Source organism: Protopterus annectens, chromosome 8.part0 (genome assembly GCF_019279795.1).
Source record: "Protopterus annectens isolate FY-2018-M chromosome 8.part0, PAN1.0, whole genome shotgun sequence".
NCBI classification, from domain to species: Eukaryota; Metazoa; Chordata; order Ceratodontiformes; family Protopteridae; genus Protopterus; species Protopterus annectens.
This window is the reverse complement of record NC_056741.1, coordinates 840839317-840861772: the sequence shown is the minus strand read 5'-3', so window position 1 is coordinate 840861772 and position 22456 is coordinate 840839317. Positions and strand designations below refer to the sequence as shown.

Genomic DNA, 22456 nt, shown 5'->3' with positions numbered 1-22456 from the left:
GCATGGACGGCTCCTGATTCAGTGGACCCCACTCCCAGGAGACCCTCAAAATTCATTACAGCACCAGCAGATAAACAGTTTCTGACAAAAGGAGTTTCTGTGGATGCTATGGTGGTTGCTGCTGCCACTAAGAAGGAACTAGCTGATCCTTCAGTGCCTGTCCATCCACCTAACAAGGAATCTAGGTCCATGGACAGGTACGGGAAGCGGATGTTCTCGTCAGCGACATTTGCAATGCTTTCGCTGAACTACCTATGCCATTTTACTCGTCTTCAAAGGGACTTGATCAAAGAAGCGAGTGACATGTTGAAGGATCCTACGGCTGCGGGTTTTCAAGACAAGATGAACACTCAGCTGGCTACCCTGAACTCCATAGCCAACTCCTCCATGCGCCTCCTCTCTTATGCGGCTGATGGAGCGAGCAGGGCCGCAGGGACAGGTGTGGCCTTACGTAGGCATGCCTGGATGCGGCTATGCAACTTTGGACCCCTTTAAACGCGTCATTCACTAATTCCCCATTTGATGGATCATCTCTTTTTGGTCCTCAAGTGAAAGAAACCTTGACTAGGTGCGAGACAGATGGCAAGACTCTTTCTGCCGTCGGAGTCCGTTTTTCTACTCCTTCTAGGCCTTACCCCAAAGGTCAGAAAAGTGGGAAAATGTGGTTCCGCAAACAATCTCAAGGGTCTTCGCCTGATGTACAGAGTCGGTTCCCCGCCAGAGGCAGAGGGGGGAACAACAATGGTAGACGTCGCCCTAGAGGCAGGGGGGGTCCGCAGAACCAGGGCAATCGAGAAGCCTTCTCTGATAAGCCCTTTCAGCATCCCTGAGGTGTTGCCCGACTGCCCACCTTCGGAGGCAGTCGGGGGAAGATTGTCACTGTACCCAGAAGCCTGGCTATCCCTGACTCAAGACAAATGGGTACAGTCCATCATTTCCGAAGGCTATTCCATTCCCTTTGTTCGCATTCCAAACCAATCAAAAAAATCCCTTCCAGATGTTCCACCCGCTCAAAGGGATCTTGCAGCTTTGGAAATTTCAAAGCTGCTTGCAAAAAGAGCAATTCAGCCAGTTCCAGCAGACCAGCAAGGATCCGGAATCTACTCAAGGTTCTTTTTAGTTCCAAAGAAAACAGGGGACTGGAGACCAATTTTGGATCTCAGTATCTTGAACAAGTCAGTCAAGAAAACAAGATTTCGGATGGTCACGCTGCAGTCCATCCTTCCCCTATTGGGAAAAGGAAACTGGATGTGCTCTATAGACCTTCAGGATGCGTACTATCACATAAAAATGAACAGACGCTCCAGAAGATTCCTCCGCTTCAGGCTGGGAACCAGTCATTTTCAATTCAGGGCCCTGCCCTTTGGTCTCACCACTGCCCCCCGGGTGTTTACCAAATGCATGGCAGTGGTAGCTTCTCACCTGAGACGTCAAGGATTCCAGGTGTTTCCATATTTGGACGACTGGCTCCTCACAGCTCCCACCAAGCATCTTCTTCTATTGGCCAGGGACTACACCTTTCGCATTTGTCAAAATTTAGGCATTTCAATAAATTGCGAAAAGTCTGTTTTGTCGCCTTGTCGTGTTATTACCTTCATAGGCGCATTTCTAGACACAGTCAACATGTCTGCGAGGCTAACAGATCAGAGAATAACAGACATACAAAAACTGGTCTCGCTCATCTTCAGCAGCAACAGAGTCAAAGCCAGGTTAGTTCTGAAAGTATTGGGGATTATGGCGGCTGCCATTCCTTTGCTTCCGTTAGCCAGATTCCACATGAGAATCCTTCAATGGATGCTCTTCACACAATGGTCATACCAGCAACTTCCGATGTCCCACACCATTATGATCACGCAAATATGCAGGAATCATCTTCTATGGTGGATGTCTTCCCCTCAGCTCTTATTGGGAAGACCCTTTGTTCCTCCCCCTCCGGTTGCTACACTGACAACGGACGCCTCCCTGATCGGGTGGGGGGGGCATTATCAGGGCAGAACTGTCCAGGGCACATGGCAACCAGAAGAATGCCACTTGCACATAAATGTTCTAGAGATGAGAGCAGTGCTTTTAGCGTTGCAAGCCCTTCAAGACTCTCTTCCCTTGGGAACGATAGCAATCCAGACGGACAATATGTCCGTAGTGTGGTATATCAACAAACAAGGCGGAACCAGGTCCTACCCCTGTGTCGAGAAGCACTCAGACTGTGGCAATGGGCGATTTCTTCTCAGCGGTTTCTGATAGCAACGCACATCCCCGGGAAGTCCAATCAAATCGTGGACAAGTTGAGCAGAGCTATCCTCATGCCTCATGAGTGGTCTCTGAAAGACTCTGTTGTGAGAGAAATTTTTCTCAAGTGGGGTCAGCCTTGCTGCGACGTTTTTGCTACTCCCCAAAACAGCAAGTGCAGAGATTATTTCACCCTATTCCCTTTACCAGGCCAGCCCAGCAGAGACGCTCTAGTCCAAGTTTGGCCCCGGGGACTTCTGTATGCATTTCCTCCTTCCCACTAATCTCTCAAGTGATACAGAAAGCTATCGCTCAGAAGGCCTCGTTGATCCTCATTGCTCCTTACTGGCCTCGACAGGTTTGGTTCCCCTTTCTGCATCATTTTCTGTTGGAGCGACCTTGGCATCTGGACCTAGTTCCAGATCTTTTGATCCATCAATCGGGTCAGTTTCATCGCTCCCTTCCCTCTCTGAACCTCACTGCTTGGTTCCTCCAATTCCAACCTAAGCCAGGCTTCCTCAAATATCTCACTCTGTTCGAGATATTTTGATAGCTTCCCATAAATCTTCCACTAGAAAGATTTATTTGAGTAAGTGGAAACGTTTCGCCTATTGGGCTCAAGGAAGGGACATAGATCCTTTCACTGCTTCCATCCAAATGGTCCTTGATTTTCTAGCTGAACTCTTCCATGCAGGTTCATCTCCTTCTACTCTTAAAGTTCAACTGGCAGCTATTTTTAATTTTCATGTGGGTATTTCAGAGTCTGCCATAATGTCCCACAAGCTTTGCAAAGCCTTTTTGAAAGGAGTTTTTCTACTCAGACCTCCTATAAGAAATCCTCCTCCTCCTTGGGACCTAAATTTAGTTCTTAGTTCTTTGATTCTTCCCCCTTTCGAACCTGCAGCCTCCTGTTCTTTAAAATTGCTATCATGGAAGACTCTCTTTCTGGTAGCTATTACTTCAGCTAGAAGAGTTTCAGAACTTCATGCGCTCAGCTGTCGACCTCCTTATCTGTTGTTCCATAAGGACAGGGTATCTTCTGAACCAACCCATCATTTTTGCCTAAGATAGCCTCGGCGTCTAACCTAAATCAAAGCATTGACCTCCCTGTGTTTTTTCCAGAATATTCCAATAGGTCTGAACAAAAGTTACACTGGCTAGATGTTCATCGTCAGTTAAGGTACTATTTGGATAGAACCAAACAATTCAGAAAATCTGACCAGCTGTTTGTCTCCTATGCAGAAGGCAGAAAAGGACTTTCAGTTTCAAAGGTATCATTATCTAGATGGCTAACATCTCTGATTTCCCTTGTTTATGAAATTAGACACCAAAAGCTGCCTAACAAACCTAAAGCCCATTCCACCAGAGCTTTGGCTACTTCTATAGCCTTCCAAGACAGACTGCCTATTGACACCATTTGTGCAGCGGCTACTTGGGCTACTCCTCACACTTTCATTTCTCATTATAAGTTGGATTTAGCTTCTAGGCATAGAGCTAACTTTGGTTCCACTGTTCTCAAGAGTCTGTTCCGTTAGGCCACCGGGACAAGGTGCTAGGGACGGTCCCATCCAGCAAGAATGAAGGCGAGATAGACAACTTAACATATAGAAGTTATGTTCTTACCATAACGTTCCATGTTAGTTGTCTTCTTCGCCTTCTTTCTTAAGGCCCCCCTCCTTCCCCCTGGCCTGGACAGACCTAGAGGAGTTTGATTGTGACCTCTCTTTCTACCACCTCTTTGCTATAGGTATATGCTCTGCTGTGCATATTTTCCTAGATCAGGCTTTAGGTCACCTTTCCTCTTCCCCTTGTTTTTAGAGGTGGATTCTTTTTCCAGTTTTTCCTGGTTATATTATTAGCTGGGCCTAGCTCACAAACAAGATCTGAGGTAATTCTCGCCTAGCATTGTGGGATATAAGGGGAGCCTCGAGCCGGTGGAACCAACTCTCGAGCTTTAGAGTGGCCGAGTCGGAGCCGAGGTCGGCTCCGAACCCATCCAGCAAGAAAGAAGACGAGAAGAAGACAACTAACATGGAACGTTATGGTAAGAACATAACTTCTATTTTTCTCTGTATGCTCTGTCCTCTAACATCTCTTTTTGTGCACCTCATCTGAATATCTGCATGTGAGAGTGTTCAATCTCGCCTTTGTTCTTACACATGGGTTCGGAGCCGATCCTCGGCTCCGTGCCGGCCGACTGCAAGCTCTGCATCGAGAAGAAGCTCGAGGACATCCAATACCCACAATCCCCCTCTGCCTTTACCTCAGATCTAGTTTGCCGCTGCTGCATACGCATCGCTGGGGACTAGCTCGAGGCTTTTACAGATAAGATTTGTTCTTTCCGTTTAAAAAAAAAAAAAAAAAAAAAAAAAAATTTATTTCTTCTTATAGTCAATGAATAGTTAGAGTAGGTGTGTGAGTGGACTTTGATATCTCGGTTCCTTAGATTAGTTACTTAGTTTAACTAAAGGGTACAGAGTTTTTTTTCGGGGCCTACCTCCCCTACTTAAATAACTTGACTAAATATTGTGTAGTGCTATATTACAGGATTTGACATATACCGGATTTGACTGTGTTTTCTCTTTGGAAGTGACTTTTAATTACTGGACTGTCATTTTTTCTTGTTGTCATGTCAGAAAAATTAAAATCTGGCTTCAAGCGTTGTCAGTGTGGCCAAAAAATGTCGGTCACAGACAACCACAGTTCCTGTGTCTACTGTCTTGGCCCTCTCCACTTACAAGAGGACTGCTCTATTTGTCACTCTTTTAGTGGGAGGGTCATGACAGATAGGCGCAGGAAACTGATGGATAGAGGATTGCTGAAACCCTCTTTCCAGGAAGCCTTGGATGCTTCAGACCAGGCATCCAAGTCTTCGAAGGGGTCGAAGGCGTCGGAGCCAAAGACATCGGCTCCGAGCTCTTCGAGTTTAGTTGGATCACCGGTTCCACAGACTTCGGGGCCGAGTATTCAACTGTTGGCAGTTCCCGAGCCTCGAGTCTTGGAACCGGTGACTGAGCTCCCTCCACCGACTCTATTGAGGTCGGCTCCGTCTTCGATCCCTTCGACTCGTTCTTCGAGAGCCCTTTCCGACACCGACGTGGACCGGGTGGTGCAGAAACTTATGGAGCATACGGCCCTGTCCAAGCTTATTTCGGTCTCCTCTCAATTGATGTCGAGACTTGAAGGCCTGCCACTATCTCCATCTGTTCCTCCTTCGAGACCTGTTCAGTCTTCGGAGCCGGAAGAGGCTGACCTGATGATTGTGGAGCCCTCGGTGCCAGAACCGTCTTTTTCTCGGTCGGCACCGTTTACCTCGACTCCATCCGATCCGGTACCGGAGTCTCGGACCCGAAGGTCTGTCCTGGGTTCCGGGACCGAGAGTCGGACCGATGTTTCGGTTCCGACTCTCCTCTCGGGCCTCGCACGGATCGATTCGGTTCCGTCCTCGGGGTCGGTGCCTTCGGCTCCTGTTTCGGGATTCTTCCCATTTCTTCGAACCGGGAGATACCTCGACTGGGACCCGGGGCCTTCGACCTCATGAGGAAGGTGTTGTCTACTCAGACAACCACATCAGCAGGTACAGCTTCTCCTCCCCGCAAAGGACCGTTATCCTCCTCTGCACCCACGGCCACGTCCAAGCGTCGGGCACCAGTGTCTCAGCCACCCCTGGAGGGTGCCCACTCTTCCTCGGAGGCTTCTTCGGATGTTCCCCACGAAGAAGTTCCTAGGAAAAGACTGTGTAAGAGGAGACACTTGGATTCCCCACAAGAATCCTTGACATCTGATACTGACTTAGATGAGTCAGAAGGGTCCCCTAAGTCACCTTCAGAGGATGTCTCTTTTGCTGACATCTTGGAGATCCTTAAACAGAGAGGTGACTGGCAAGCCCTCCCCCCTTCTGAGGATGAGTCAGTTTTGCTGAAGGCATTTGGTGCCCGTCCTTCCTCCTCCTGGGTCACTCCGCCCTTTGATGAGTTAATGGAATTGATTGCTCGAAGGGCGTGGGAGACTCCTGACACGGTGGAACCTGTCCCTAGGAAGCCAAATAAGTACATCACGGCACCACAGGACAAAGCTCACCTTACCAAAGGAGTTCCGGTAGACGCCATGGTGGTGGCAGCGGCCACGAAAAAGGAGATGTCGGAATCTTCCTCATCTGTCCATCCGCCTAACAAAGATTCTAGGACCATGGACAGATATGGGAAGCGCATTTTCAGTTCAGCAGCTTTCTCTATGCGTTCCCTGAACTATTTGACCCATTTTACACGTTTACAGAGGGATCTAGTCAAAGAGTTGGGAGATACCCTCCAGGGTGCTACAGATGCCGCTGTCTCAGAGAAAGTTACAGCGCATCTCAACACCCTAACGTCCATTGTGAACTCGTCCATGAGGCTGATATCCTATGCAGCCGAAGGATCGAGTAGGGCAGCGGCTTCAGCGATTGCTCTTCGTAGGCAATCCTGGATGCGCTTATGTTCGTTTGCGGAAGCCTTCAAGTCTTCCTTTACTAACGCCCCATTTGATGGAGCCACACTTTTTGGCCCTAAAGTAAAGGAGACCCTTACCCGGTGTGAACAGGAGGGAAAGACTCTGTCTGCTGTCGGAGTCCGTTTTTCCACCCCTTCTAGACCGTACCCCAAAGGGCAACGTGGTGGGAAAATGTGGTTTCGAAAACCCCAAAGGTCTTTTCCAGACACACAGGGTGATGCCCCCTCTAGAGGCAGAGGGGGGGGCAGAGGTGGAAGACGCCGCCCTGGCGGCAGAGGGGGTCCGCAAAACCAAGGTGACAGGGATAACCTCCCTGGCAAACCTTTTCAGCACTCCTGAGAGGAGGCCCGACTGTCCTGCTCTGGAGGCAGTCGGGGGTCGCTTAGCTTTATACCCTCAGGCCTGGCAAAACCTTTCTTCAGACAATTGGGTAAAAAGCGTGGTTACCAGAGGTTACAAAATCCCATTTCTATCCACCCCCATCCCAAAGAAGAAACTCCCAGATGTACCACCCCATCTGCGAGATCCAGCAGCTACAGAAATTTCGAAGCTAAGAAAAAGAGTCATCCAACCAGTCCCAGCGGACCAAATAGGATTCGGAACTTACTCAAGGTTCTTTTTAGTTCCAAAGAAAACAGGGGACTGGAGGCCGATTCTGGACCTAAGTCATCTCAACACCTTTGTCAAGAAGGAAAAGTTCCGAATGGTCACGCTTCAATCGATCCTTCCATTCTTACAGAAGGACGACTGGATGTGCTCAATAGATCTGAAGGACGCATACTACCACATCAAAATGGCCAGGGCGTCCAGAGATCACTTGCGCTTCCGGCTGGGAGCCAGTCACTATCAGTTTCGAGCCCTGCCCTTTGGTCTGACCACAGCCCCCAGGGTCTTCACCAAATGCATGGCAGTGGTAGCGTCTCATCTGAGGCGCCTAGGATTCCAGGTGTTTCCGTATCTAGACGACTGGCTCCTGTCTGCCACCACCAGGCGTCAACTGATACAAGCCAGGGATTACACCTTACAACTTTGTACACACCTTGGCATCTCGGTAAATTTCGAAAAATCGTTGCTACAGCCATCACAGCATATCTTATTCATAGGAGCGGAGTTAGATACTCGTCAGTTAGTTCTAAAACTCCCAACAGAAAGAATAGTTGCACTTCAATCCAACATTTCCCTTCTGCTGTCGTCCAGGAAATCCCCAGCAAAAATTGTTCTGAAAGTTCTGGGTCTCGTGGCAGCTTCTCTCATAGCAATACCATTGGGAAGACTGCACATGAGAGTGCTACAATGGCTTCTATTTGCTCAATGGTCATTCCAACAACTTCCACTAACTCACGAGATATTGATAACGAAAACATGCAAATCACACCTAATGTGGTGGTTACAGACTTGCAACCTATCCAGCGGAAGACCATTTGTGCTACCCGCACCGTCAGCGACGATAACCACGGACGCTTCCCTGATAGGGTGGGGGGGCATCTTTCAGGGACAGACAGTCCAAGGCGAATGGACCAATCTAGAGTACAATCTGCACATCAATGTTCTGGAGTTGAGGGCAGTGTTTTTGGCGTTGCAACACTTTGCTCCCCTTCTTCCTCCAGGGACCATTGCAGTTCAGACAGACAACATGTCCGTAGTCTGGTACATAAACAAGCAAGGGGTAACCAGGTCCTACCAACTATGCAGAGAGGCCATGAGAATTTGGCAATGGGCAGAGTCCACCGGTCGCTTTCTAATCGCAACGCACATCCCGGGGTCATCCAACGTCATAGCCGACAGGCTGAGCAGGGCAATTCTATTGCCTCACGAGTGGTCCCTCAAACAGTCAGTTGCGGAGAAGATTTTTCGCAAATGGGGCCAGCCTACCTGCGATCTGTTTGCGTCTCCAATGAACGCCAAATGCAGGAGCTACTTTGCCCTATTACCCCCTCCAGGGGAAGTCCCAAGGGACGCGCTGGTGCACGTTTGGCCCCCGGGTCTCCTTTATGCTTTTCCTCCATTTCCCCTGATTGCAAAGTTTCTGCAGAAAGCAAACAACCTTCAGAGGACTATAATTCTCATTGCTCCGTTCTGGCCTCGTCAAATTTGGTTCCCCTTTCTCTTGCGCCACCGCATTCGGGGACCTTGGATGCTGGACCCAGAGCCAGATCTACTGACTCATTCGTCAGGAGTTCCTCACCCATCCCTGGAATCTCTCCATCTAGCAGCTTGGCTGCTCCGCTTCCCTTTTTAGCCAGGTCAATCCCCCTTTCATCGGCGGTTCAAGGTATCTTGGTAGCTTCTCATAAAGTTTCCACTGTAAAAACTTATACTAGTAAATGGAAACGTTTTGTCATCTGGGCTGAGTCACATCACCTGGACCCTGTTACAGCCCCGTTGAATAAGGTCTTAGAATTTCTAACCGATTTATTTCAGGAAGGAGCTTCTCCGGCTACCTTAAGGGTACAGTTGGCTGCCATTTCTAACTATCATATAGAAGAAAGTGGTGCACCTATTATGGCTCTCAGACTCTGTAAAGCCTTTTTAAAAGGTTCTTTTCATATCAGACCACCAGTCAGAAGTCCCACATCACCATGGAATTTAAATTTATTGCTCTCTAAATTGATGTTACCACCCTTTGAACCAGCTTCGAGTTGCACCTTGAAATTTTTGTCATGGAAAACATTATTTCTGGTGGCTATTACATCGGCTAGACGGGTGTCTGAGCTACAAGCCCTTTCAGTCAAACATCCCTATTTAATTTTTCATTCTGACAGAGTATCCCTTCGCACTAATCCATCCTTTCTTCCCAAAGTTTGTTCTACTAGTAATATTAACCAGTCCATTGAATTACCCACCTTCTTTAAACACCACTCTAATAAATTAGAGTATATGTTGCACAAACTGGACGTCCATAGACAACTCAGATTTTATTTGGATAGAACAAAAGATCACAGGAAATCTGATCAGCTATTTATAGCTTTTGCTGACAGCAGAAAGGGTCTTGCAGTTACGAAACGAACTCTTTCGAAGTGGCTAACTGATTGTATCATTTTTGTTTATGAGAATTCTGATCAAACATTATCAGCAAAACCCAGAGGACATTCTACCAGATCAATTTCTACATCTTTGGCTCATGCAGCTCGCTTACCTTTAGACATCATTTGTGCGGCTGCTACTTGGGCTAAACCACATACATTTATTTCTCATTACAAAGTGGACAGGGTTTCTAGGGATAGGGCAACCTTTGGTTCCACTGTGCTCAAGAACGTTCTCCCTTGAGTTCCTCAGGATCATGGAGCTAGGGACGCTACCCATGTGTAAGAACAAAGGCGAGATTGAACACTCTCACATAAAGAAGTTATGTCCTTACCATAACGTTCCATGTGGAGTGTTCATCTCGCCTTGGTTATTACACTCCCACCCTTCCCACCCTTAGGAAGAACGTTCGATTTGGTGCCTGGTCTGGAGTATTCTCCTTCTGCTGTTGCAGTATTGCTATTACTATCATACTCTTGGTATGTTTGTATATATATGTACTTTATGTATATAGTTAGCAGGTGTGCGTGCTGTATGTCTGGTTTGCTTGCAAACTAGATCTGAGGTAAAGGCAGAGGGGGATTGTGGGTATTGGATGTCCTCGAGCTTCTTCTCGATGCAGAGCTTGCAGTCGGCAGGCACGGAGCCGAGGATCGGCTCCGAACCCATGTGTAATAACCAAGGCGAGATGAACACTCCACATGGAACGTTATGGTAAGGACATAACTTCTTTTTAAAGCTTCTTCCATTTTTCCAGCCTTGTTGTTTGAGTTGATATACTCCAAGGTTTCATTGATTTTAACCAAGTCTATGTTCAGTTGTCTTATGCTTTCCTCTAGGTTACTGGAAGTCATGTCTGGAGCTTGCACTACTTTTTGTTGAACAGCTACAGTACTTTTCCCATTCAGAGTTTTTTCCTCACCTTTTGTAGCTGATTTTCCTTTGGGTCTTCTGTTTCTTTTTTCCTGGCATCCAGGCAGTGCACTTACTCGCCAGTTACTGAAGTTTATGCAAAAGCACAAAAGTCCACTGGCCTTCTCTGCTGAGTTTCTGTCTTCACACTGGGAAAGGTAGGATTAAGCTGTTACTGAATGTGCAGCCATCTTGGAAGTCTCATCTTTCAGGGAATTATATCACTGGAAAAGTCAAGTGAACCTGTGGGAGACAGGTGCCACTAAAAGATTATCACCTACATTGTCTTTTCTGTCTTTTTCTAATTTTTCCAAATCTTTTGGGTTTCTAATACCATGACTGGAATGGACCCCATATAAGGATCATTGTTTGTTATCAGTAGAGTTTGTTCTGAAGAAGTCTACATCACGTAGATGAAAGCGCTAAACTTGTGACTTTTATTGGTGTTTGTATTACAGAAAATAAATCGTGGATCGTGATTTTTAAACTGGAACTGTTTTTGTGCTTACTATACTTTTTGCTGTTGTGAGTTCCAGTTTGCATTCATTTTAAGTCAAAGTATGATTAAAGTTCCTGAAATGAGTATTGCTTCGATCTTTGATATCAGCCAAAAGCGCTCTTCGCAGTACCCGCAATGTGCCCAGTAGTGACTCCTCCTGCAATTCGTATGGGGCTACATGGATTGGTAACCTATCTAAATATGATTGTAAATTCTTTTTTATAAGACCCGTTGCTCCTACTACTATTAGGACTGCTGGGTATCTTTCTTCCACATTGCTCTTGTCTCTGCCTGCAGATCCTGGTATTTTATGACATTGTGTCTCTCTGTACGCCAATTTCAATGATCAATGCTACTTTTGTCATCTTTTCTTGGACCACTATGTCTGGTTTTCTAGCATCTGTCTTTTGAACTGGTAGTAATGGGTGATCCCATGTGATATGTACTTCATTTTCTACGATGCTTTCTGGCTCATGTTTCCATTGTTTTTCAGCCAATTTGATAAAATAATGCTTGCACAATGCCCAGTGCAACAGTCTTGCCACATTATTATACCTTTCAATATACAGTCCTTCTGCCTGTAGTGTGTTGCAAACAGCAACAAGATGTGTGACTGTTTCCAATTTGGTTTTACAAAGCCTACATTTGTGTGTTTTTCCCACATGTTCAGTGGACTTTATAAACCAGCATGTACGTAGCCCACTATCTTGGGCTGCCAATATTAACCTTTCATTTCTTGGTTTGAATTTGCCTCTCTCTAACAATTCTTAGGTTCGTTCTTGATCAACATTTAGCTTTCTGTCTCTGTGAGAGACATCCAGTGTTGCCTTATGAATACTGTACTTTTAACAAGAAAGCCATACTTTGTTGGGCCCACCATCTTAATGCTTATATGGAACATAAAAAGCATGTGGTCTTAGACCAAGGGGCATTTCTCATTTTTTCAGGATCTTTCTTCTAGTGATGCTAGCAAACAAAAGATGGAACACCACTGACAAATGGATGGATGTAAAAAGTTAGAGATGAGTGATTTGACAGGTAGGCAGTGTTAGAAAATAAAGACCTTGTCAATTCTTCAAAGCCCTGAAAAAAACCAGCTACAGGGATGCACGTCTTTATCGGTCTCCTTCCCTTTGACTACAATGTGTTTTTCTTTTTCCAACCTTTCATTGCTGTTTTGGATAATAGTGGGATAACAGTCTGTTGGCAATGACAAAGCCAGATACCAGTTATTAAAGGCATTCTTGGTGGCTGGGTATAAGATACCTAATACTAAAGAACGCTGATGCTTTCACTATCCCCATTCTTTTCATACAGGAGCATAAGGCTGCAAGTCATGACAGCATGATTTTTGAAGCCTCTTGAGTCTATGCCCAGTGGGACAGGTACCCGTTCAAAGGATGTAAGCCCTGTCTGTCCAACATTTGCCTTAATCCTCTATCTGTAGGGCAGCTAAGGATGGCCCTTCTCTCTTATTTGCTTAGAAGGGATCCAAATCATGATGGCTTAGAAAACTCCAACTCCTTTGACTACACCTCAGAGGGGAGGCAGAGGTGGCCTCTTACATATGCAGACCTAGTGATTATGGAAGTCCACAGTACAAGGGATTTTGTGAGTCCTTTTCAGACAAAAGTACAGTTGTGTAAGTAAATTTAACAGTATATGTTTGAATGATCACTGCTGCAGTAATCTTAGCTGGAGAGCTTCCACAGCTTCACGGCACCTTCTAGTCACCCAAACCATTAGTGACCTGAGCTAAATAAAAAGACAGACTTGGGTGCCAAGTCCTTCAGAGTTTTCATGCCAGCAGAGCAGGGAGGCTGAGCCCTGAAAGGGCATTGCTTGCAGGAACAGAAAGTAAATGTCTACACCCTGGCATATAAAATACACAAAAAACAAAGGGATAGAGGGAGGGAGTAGCTACTGTAAAAGTGATCATTCGAATATCTACTGTTATGATAACTTTACTTACACAACTGTACTATGTTTATCATATTGATTGCTGCTGCAGTAGTCTTAGCAATATGGGTATATTACCCTATATTACAACATTTGGGAGCTTGAAGGGGAAGGGTCCAGGAGCCCCTGGAGAATGGTATTGCAAAAGAATGTGTAGAGAACCAAATAGCTATTTCTAGACTACTTCTAGAATCCAATGCTTTCCAAAAAAAATGTAGAACAGGCCAAGGCCCTGGTGGCTTTGACCCTGCCTGGAATTTTTTTTTTCTTGTGGTGAGAATAACAAAAGGTAATAGCATGAGACAACCATTTGGAAATGGTGTATTTTGACAGATGGTTGTCCCTCCTCCTCCTCTTTCACAGTAAATTAATTGGTCAAAGATCTGAAAGATTTAGTTCTGCCAGGATAGTACCGGAGTTGCCTGTGGACATCCAATGTATGAAGTATCCTTTCTCTAGCAATTTTAGGTCCAGGAAAGAAGACTGGGAGAACGATAGTTTGGCTTAAAGTAACCTCCGATAACACTTTAGGCATAACAAAAAGATTAGTTCTCAAATAAACCCTGTCTCTGTGGATAACTAGATAGTGTAGACTCACCATAAGTCTTGCAACTCAGATATTCTTGCAGGGATCAGAACAATCAGTAAAACAGTTTTCCTTAAGAACCTCAAGTCAGCCAAATTAACTTGTTCAAATGGAGCAAGTATTAGCTTTTGTAACACAAAATCAAGGTCCCAAGAAGGAGCCACTGGTTTTCTTGGAGGCATGCTTTGCAAAACCCATTTCAAAAACATTTTGACATGAGAATACATTGAAAGAGGAAGATCTATGAGCAGACATGCCTAAGTGGTTGATAAATGAACCTTGATGGAGAGTAACTGTCATAAACATTGTTAAACCAGAGAAACACTAGCCCTGAATGGGTGCAGTTATGTTTTTGGTACTAACTAGAAAACCTTTTCCATTTACTAATGTGTGTTTTTCTAGTAGCAAGCTTTCTTTCTTCCGTTAGCTCCACACCCTTGGTAAACAGATGCCTAAAGGGAATTAAGACCTTATTATCCGGGCAGGTAGTCTGTTCCCTGGTGGAGCTGAAAGTGGTGCCTCTTTCCCAGAGGGGGAAAAAGCAGCATAAGCTGGTAAAAAATTTTAAATCATTAAAAGTCCTTTAAAATACTAGCTCCTAGCTTAAAAAAAATCCTAAGCAAGAAAGTACATTTAAAACAATAAATATTTTGTCTAAGGTTTTTCCTCAAAGAAAAATTATCTACCCAGCAAAGGACCAACACAAAGCTGATTGCGGATCTTCAAAAGACTGCAGAAGCCCGTTCTCTTCTACAAGAAAGCTGTGAAGGGTGTGGTGCCCAAACTTGTCCTTTCATTCAGCTCAGCTGGAACTGACTGGCAGTTTTGGTGCATAGAAGGTGCCCTGATGCTTTGCAAGCTGGTCTGCTGTTATATCCTTGGCAGGATGTAACCCATGTAGCTAAGGCTGCAGTTATCGGTATGCTGAACATTAGTGACCCTGAAGACTTCACTGGCTGTCCACCTCTGGAGGTAGTAATCTTTCTACCTCCCTATGTGGCTGGCCATCGTGCAGGATCACTGGGTAAGAGGGGTAATATTCAGAGGATATACAATACCCTTTTCCCAACTCCCACCAAACCAAACAGTCATTTCCATACTTTCCACCCAGTCAAACCAATCATTCATTTCCATACTTTCCACCCAGTCAACAAAAGAGGCCAGACAATAATTTCTTTCCCTTCTTCACAGTGCAGCCATTAAAAAGTTCCTACAAAACCAGAGAGGGTCAGGAGTCTATTCTGTATTCTTTTTAGTACCAAAGAAAAACATGGCCATCAAGCCAATTTTGGATCCCAGTGGCTTAAACCTCTACATAAAAAGGACTCTCCCCTTTCAGCATAGTTATTTTGCAGTTGTTTTTGCCATGCCTGAAAACGAACAACTGGATGACCATTAGACCTTTAGTATGTTTGCCATCACATCAAAATTGCAAAGGTTTTTGGGCTTCCAGTTGGGAGCCATGCTGTGTCAGTTCAAAACCTTGCCCTTTGGTATCATCACAGTCCCACGGGTGTCCACTAAGAGTATGGCAGTAGTTGCAGCCCATCTACAACTCAAGGGACTGCTTGCGTGTCCTTATTTTGACAAGTGGCTCCTTGCTGCTACCAGAGAGTCGTTAATAAAAGCCAAAGATTACTTGCTACAGCTCTGACTGTCCTTGGGTTATTGGTAAGGTGTGAGAAATCAAAACTTTAGCCCTGCCTGTCTACTGTGTACATCAGATGCCATCACATGATACAGCTGCCTAAGCCTTCCCTGGTGGTAACATATAATAAAAACACTGTTGTACATTGATTTTACAAGGGTCTGTGCCCCATTGTACTCCCTCCCAATGTAGAGGCTGGGCCCTCCACATCCCTGTCTGGAAATATACTGCCTCACAGGTTACGTCAGTTCAGGCAAAAAAGAAATAAGTTAATACTCTCTGCTCCAAGGTGGTGTGACCTCAGAGGTGTGGTATATTTAGTGAACGTAGATGGGAGGGCAGTGTTCTCACACTGGGGGGGTAGATAGTTAAATATATTGTCAGTCTACCAAGCAGCAGGAAAAATGTCCACAACAGATTGTGCATGATGCACTTAACTTTGGTGTACAGAAGTAGGGCATAGCTGAGGCCTGATGATACAATAGGGGGGAGACCCTGGTGTTTGGGCGTTTGAGAATTGGTGCCCATGTCTGCAGAAGAACATTATCACATTGCGTATAATTAATCAGGAAAAAGCAGCTGACGTGGTACCATGTTTATATTCTAGGATATGGAAGAAAAAAATGGATGTTAGTTGTCATTATGAAAAAATGTCAGTACTTCATGAAGAGTAAAGATTAAGGTGATCAAGGGTCTTGTCAATTTATTGTGAAGTACATAGTCCCAGAAAAGGCACATTGTATAGTAAATTACTTGCAAACACAGCAAAGCGACTCATAACATTAGTATCTCTCAAGAATGCATGAGATAAGCAGATCATCATCGTAGAAGTGTTTCGTAGTACTGAAGTTAAACACAATGTGTAGCAGCACTTGTTAATAAATCAATGCTCTGCAGTTCAGTAAACTAGTGTTTACTGGCTGTTGCTGATAATGTTCATTAAAAATAATAAATGCATCTTCAGTCTTGATTATTTTAATGTTTTGTTTTTGCCCCATAATTGGCCTGTTAATACATGTTTTGTTTAGGCAGAAGAGTTTTCTCCTATCTTGATTCATTGGATAAGATGATTGGAAGAGTAAGACATAATAAAAGTTCCTCAAATTTTTTTGGAACTCTAACTCCAGTTTGATGTTTTTAAGCTAGTGGTGTAAATGTGCTGTGTGGTTTTGGTCTTATGATTTTTCTATATTGAACTGCCGGCAAGGAGACCCCAAAATAGTGTTTGGGTTTTTGACCAAGAAGATGGCATATGTTGCTAATATGGTTCAAAAGCAATTTTGTATACACTGTTGGTTATTTCTATGGCTTTGTCTGTTTGTGAACCTGTTCATCATTTTTATAACTGTTTTAGAATTTGCCAGTAGTTCACACTGGTGTATTTGTTGAAATTGTGTAATGAATTTCTGACTTTTAATTTGAATGCAAAATTTTATGACATGCTGTGTAGTTGCTAACCGATGAAGAGTTCAGCTGATGGTGATTTAAGTTAGTGCATGGGTAGTGATATTACTCCAGCCTGATGTACATGCATGATGATTGTTTTCTGACAAAGGCTGAACTTACAGATGTTTCTGTGCTATTGCTTCCAAAGGCAAGAATAATTTGCAGTTAACTGCTTTCTTTGAATAATGCATGTAAGAAGTGTATAATTTCATTACATTATAAAAACTTACAGCCAATCAAATAAACAAGCAGCTAATTCCCTCTGTTAACAATCGGGTCATTAGCAAAACTAATCACATCATTGTACTTTGGCTTTGCTGATTGGTATTAGCAATGAGTGATTTTTTTAAATAAATTAATTTAATCTACAATTGTGACTCTTTGGTGTTCCTGGTTTTTTTTTTTTTTTTTTTTAAATTTCGCCGAGTGCAGAAAAATTTTGTTTTGGTTATATCTTGTAAGTAAGCTAGCTGCCTTACTCTGTAATGCCACTCATTGCAGAGTGCTCCTTCTTCCGTTGTCTTTGGTGCTAAGTCTAATGTTGCTGAGGATGAAAGTGACCCAGAAAATGAGTCTACCAGTGAAGTGCAAAGGCTGGAACTGGAACTAGCACTGATTAAAGCAAAGTCTGAGGCAGATATGAAGAGGATCCAGCTGGAAGCAGTAGAGCGAGAAAAGGAAGAGAAGCGAAAGTCTGAACTGGAGAGACAAAGAACTGAGGCTGAGTTACTTCGACTACGGGTTGAAGTAGAAGAACGAGAGAGACAGCGTCAGCATGAGCTTCAGCTTAAAGAACTTGAATATGAGAAGGAAATGGAGATTCTGCGTCAGCGAACACCACCACAAACAGTAAGTAATAGCAGTAGGTTATTACTTGATCTTTAAGCTGTTTTAAGCAATTTGTAAGGTTTTCTGCAGTGGACAGAGTTCTTCAAGCAACTTAACTGCTGTCATTTCCTTCACTTGTTTGTGAAAGTAATAAAATTCTTTACTTGCATGCCATAAAAGATAAGGTCTGATATGCAGGGACTGTGCAGATTTCCTCTGCTGCACCCTCCAGTTTCTCTACCTTTTTTCCTTTGCAACTGTGCTAGGGAGGGGGGGGGGTTACTCTCCTGTGCTGTAATAGGATGGACTTGTGTAGGGAAGCATGTCAAGCCTCTGTGGCAGCCAGTTTTGCCTTTTACACAGTTCAGGTAATGATTCAGACATTCACTGCTGAGCCTGGTGGATAACTGCCACTAATAGGTAATACAATAGGAGAAAGAAATTGCTGTCTAAGTAGGAAGGAACGGTCTCAAAACTGGAAACACTCCCTCCTCAACTTAAGTAAAAAAAATAAGATTCCTAGTGAAGTCCTCTAAAGCTAACTTTGAATCCAAATTAGCTTCCCTAACTAAGGATAACCACAAGGCATTCTTTAGTTGCATCTGTAACCTCAAAGGTAAGGTCCAGATTTGCACTGAACTCAGTTAATGGTACTACATATGTAGAGTCTGTGGATATAACAAACCTGTTGGCTGACAAGCTCAGAGAAATCTTCACTCCCTTGTCCCCTGCCACATATACCCAAAGCATCCCTAACACCTGTCCCCCACCTAGTATCTCTGAGGAGCAGGTCTTAAATGCCCTCTCCAAGACCAAAAACACAGTCTCTGGACCAGACAACTTCCCAGCCTGTGTTCTACATGGGTTAAAATAGGAATTAGCATCACCACTGAGCATGCTTTTCAATCACAGCCTAAGCACAGGCTTCATCCCAGTAGATTGGAAAACTGCTACCGTCATCCCTTTGCACTAAAGGGTGCATCCACGGACTCCGGGAACTATAGATCCATTAGCCTGACCAGCCTTGTATGCAAGGCCATGGAACAAATCATCATAGACTTTTTTAACAGAGATATAGGAAATCTCCAATCGTTCTACCCCACCCAGTTTGACACTCTCCGGGAGAGATCATGTTTGTTAAACTTGGCAGACTTCTGAGACAGTTACCAAAGCCATAGACGAGGGCATATCTGTGCATACAGCCTACCTAGACATGGCCAAGGCCTTTGACACAGTCTCCCACTCAGGCATCATTGGTAAACTCACCCAGCTGGGTATCAACCCATAATAGTGTCAGGTGAGTTGCAAACTAGCTTACTGATAGAACTCGTACAGTCAAAATAGAGGAATCCACCTCCTCCAGCAGACCCATGTCCAGTGGTGTTTCACAGGGATCAGTTCTGGGATCCCTACTGTTCGGAATCTAATACTGTGAAGTACAGGCTAAAACTAAAGGACTGAGGCTGACCAAGTTTGCTGATGACTGCAAACTGGGAGCGATCATTGAATCCCCTAGCGATGTCAGCATCCTGCAAGAAGGTCTTACGTCGAGTAATGACTGGTGCCAAAGTCATAGTTTTAAACTCAATGCAAAAAAATGCATTATCACCTTCTGCAAGGGTGATGTTCCTGTAAACTACCACATCGATAGCAGTACCCTAAGCACACTCAGTGGTGAGAGATATGGGCACACAGGTTGACAGCAGCCTTAACTTTGATCACCATTACTCCACAGTGGTAAGAAGGGCATTTTATCTCATAAGTAAGGGCATTGCCTCCAGAAAAAGATAGGTTATAACCCCCCTGTAATCATCCCTCATCAGGCCAGTAATAGAGTGCAGTGCTCCCTTTGGTAAGTATGTTCCTTTCCAAACACCTGCATCATTTGGAGAGACCACAAAAGTTCCTTACAAAAACAAATTCAGGGTCTTCAAGATCTGTCTTATGCAGACAGGCTGAAATCATTGTCACTTTGCTCTGTCATACAGACTGCTCAGAGGCAGCCTGTGCCTTGCATATAGAGCCGTCTTTGACCTAACTTTAATGGAAATGCTGCACATTTGCAAATCAAATGGCACAATGGCCATTCACTCAAAGGACCTTAACCTGATATGCGACATCAACAGAACGTACTGGAGAGACAGATTTGTCTCAGAGATTGCCCCACCTTTGGAACAAGCTTCCTATTCATGTTAAACAAAGCCCCTTGTTGGCCCTTTTTAAGCATAATTTGGATGATTGGATGGCTAACTGGAAATTCACCCCAGTGGTTCCACTTGTGCATCCCTCTTGGACAGCAGAAGTAGGTGCTGTTTTTAGTGTCTTCTTGAACTAGACACCCTTGGGAACACTGGTTGAACTTGGCTAGGCTTGTAAGGGCCCTGGAGCCGTTAGTCTAGTAACCTCCTTGTAATCTTGGGAAGTTCCAGTTCAGTGCACAAGGAGTGCAAGCCGTGTTAGTGTGGCTGCTACATTATCGGTCAAGAACTACACAGACATTGACTTTGCACTTTGATAGAAGAACACAATGTAAAGCACTACCATAAGAGCTACGGTTATAGCCCAGCCACCTCAAGACACAAGGGAAGAGAAAATCCAGGCCTGATTAATGTCTTGCAAGATGGCAGTAGCTTAAAATTCCTAGTGTAAGGATTAGCAAAAGGGTCTTATAAATACCAGGCATGTGCTTGATCATCATGAAATTGTGACGAATACAAACAGCAGGTATGAGCCACACCTTTCTGGAGGTAGAGCAATCCTTGAGAGTGCTATTCTTCCCCAAATCTCACCATATCCCCATCCTATTTAGTTTTTTGTATTTGTCTATCTGATGTCTGTTTTCATGTTTCAACTTTGGGTTACCGGGTCTGACCAGATCCAACATCAGTGCTTTTCAGAAGCTTTGGATACATGGCAAGGACTCCTCCCCTGTCTGTAATTCCCCCCTGTTCCTCAGAATACTTCAGATCTTGTCACTTGATCCAGAAGGACGTGGTGCTTGAGGGCTTTGATTTTTTTGAGACAGATAAGTGCTTTCTTAGCACTATTTTTGTGCTGTCCTTAATAGTTAATTCCCTGTGTTATTTACTTAATCTTATACTTCTTCCCCTCGAAAAAAAAATGAAAACAAAAATCCCAGTTCTTATGTAATTCAAACCTGTTAAAATCTTACTGATTTTCTGGTGCTCATTTCTTTTGCTACTGTCAACTAGGCTTTGGAGTTTTTGCTTGATCCTTTCTTTGTTGTGTCAGTGTTGGGTTCTTCAGCTTTTTATTCTCTGTCATGTCATACTGGACAGGGCCAACTTTAAGAAGTATTTGGCTTGTGGACACAAAATCCTGCAGCAGGACCTCCATTTGTTTTGTGTCTGCTGCCTGGGATTTGCATGCTTGGATACTGACTGTGATGCGTGTGCCTCTTTTCATTCAAGAGCTCTTCGTGTACGTAGGGACAAGCTAATCCTAAAAGGCCTTTTTCCAGTCTAAATGGAAAGTCACATTCTTATTTTTCTTCAGAGACTCCTTGTCGGGCTAAGATAGCTGAGAAACCCAAGCCTGAAAAGGAAATAAAACGAGAGAACAAACCTGAAAAGGGTGTAGAAAAACCCAGAAAGTGGTCCCTGGTTACAACAGTTCCTTTGAGTCCACCACCAAAAATACCTAAGCATTTGGATCTGGAAACGTCTTGAATCTGTTCTCCAATGCCCCCCTCCATTTTTCTCACCAGAGCCAGTTAGTCCTGGACTTCACTTTCCCTACCTACAGGAGAGGCGTCCATCTTGCTCACCTTTGGTGGATTTGTCTTCGAGGTCCTTCTGTTTGAGAAGCCTTACAGAAGCAGATGTCAACAGGATGATGTGCAGTTTTCAGGTTTCTTCTGATGCAGATTCAACTGGGAGGTCCTCCTTTTGCCAGCCCCATCGGGGACCTAGGGTATGGCCTTATCTACCCTTCCATTGGTTTCACCTATTCTGGTCCAACCTTCAGATCCAAACCTTACTGATCCAACCCTTCCCCTTGGCTTCAACTCTGTCTCCCTTATTCTCGAATCTAGTATTGTTGGATAGGGACGAGTGTAGGAGCTGAAGCCTTGGAGTCAAGGCTTTGGGGGTAGGGTAGACTCCAAATTATTTGGATCCATCCCTTCTCCTTGGTGCCTCAGTACTTGATAGCTCGACTCCATTGTCAGCCTTGGAACCAGAACAGATTGGAGTAAAGAATGCCCCTCCTCTGTTTTGGATTGTATGAATGCTACTTTGGCTCTGATTATGTCTTTCACATTTGAGATTATTTAAAAGGGTTCTTTCCAGATCAAGAGAAGAGGTGCTTCTTGTCATTCACTGCTCCATCCCAACTGACATTGGATACTGTATCTGAATGTGCACAATCCGGTTGACTGGAACAGTCGTCCTCCTTCAGCCTTGGAGATGCTTTGCCATGCGAGCTTCCAGTATGATTCTAAGCTTTCCTACGAAGCCCATAAGTGATAGATTCCTAAAAAACATATTTACAAAAGGAGACACTTAGACTCCTCTCCAGAGTTAGTCACTGAAGGCACAGACTTCGAGAAGAATCCTCATTATCCTTCATAGAAAACATCACCTTTGGAGATTCCCGAGTTGATGAAACAGCAAGAAGGTAAGTCCTCTAGTGTGCCCTGTCCTGAGGAGTCTGTGTTCCTCGAGGTGTTTAGGACTGGATAACCTTATTGCCCTGGTTGCCTAGCTGGCTTGGAGGGAACCTGATGTGGTGGAGCCAATACCACTTAAACTGGACAAGATTGTGGTTGCCAAAAAACTAAGACACACTGGAGTAAGGGTCCCCTAGTGGATGCCATGGT

At 44.5% G+C, this 22456-nt stretch overlaps 1 protein-coding gene across 3 annotated transcripts in view; it reads left to right on the top strand.

The window, feature by feature from the left end:
* The window catches only part of EMD (emerin), a 1082425-nt gene that overhangs the window by 786024 nt on the left and 273945 nt on the right, over positions 1-22456 (top strand). For all 3 annotated transcript variants that reach the window (XM_044080328.1, XM_044080330.1, XM_044080331.1), the window contains exon 7: positions 17290-17637. In XM_044080328.1, coding sequence (XP_043936263.1) covers positions 17290-17637 — 348 coding nt within the window. The remainder of the gene's footprint in view (positions 1-17289; positions 17638-22456) is intronic.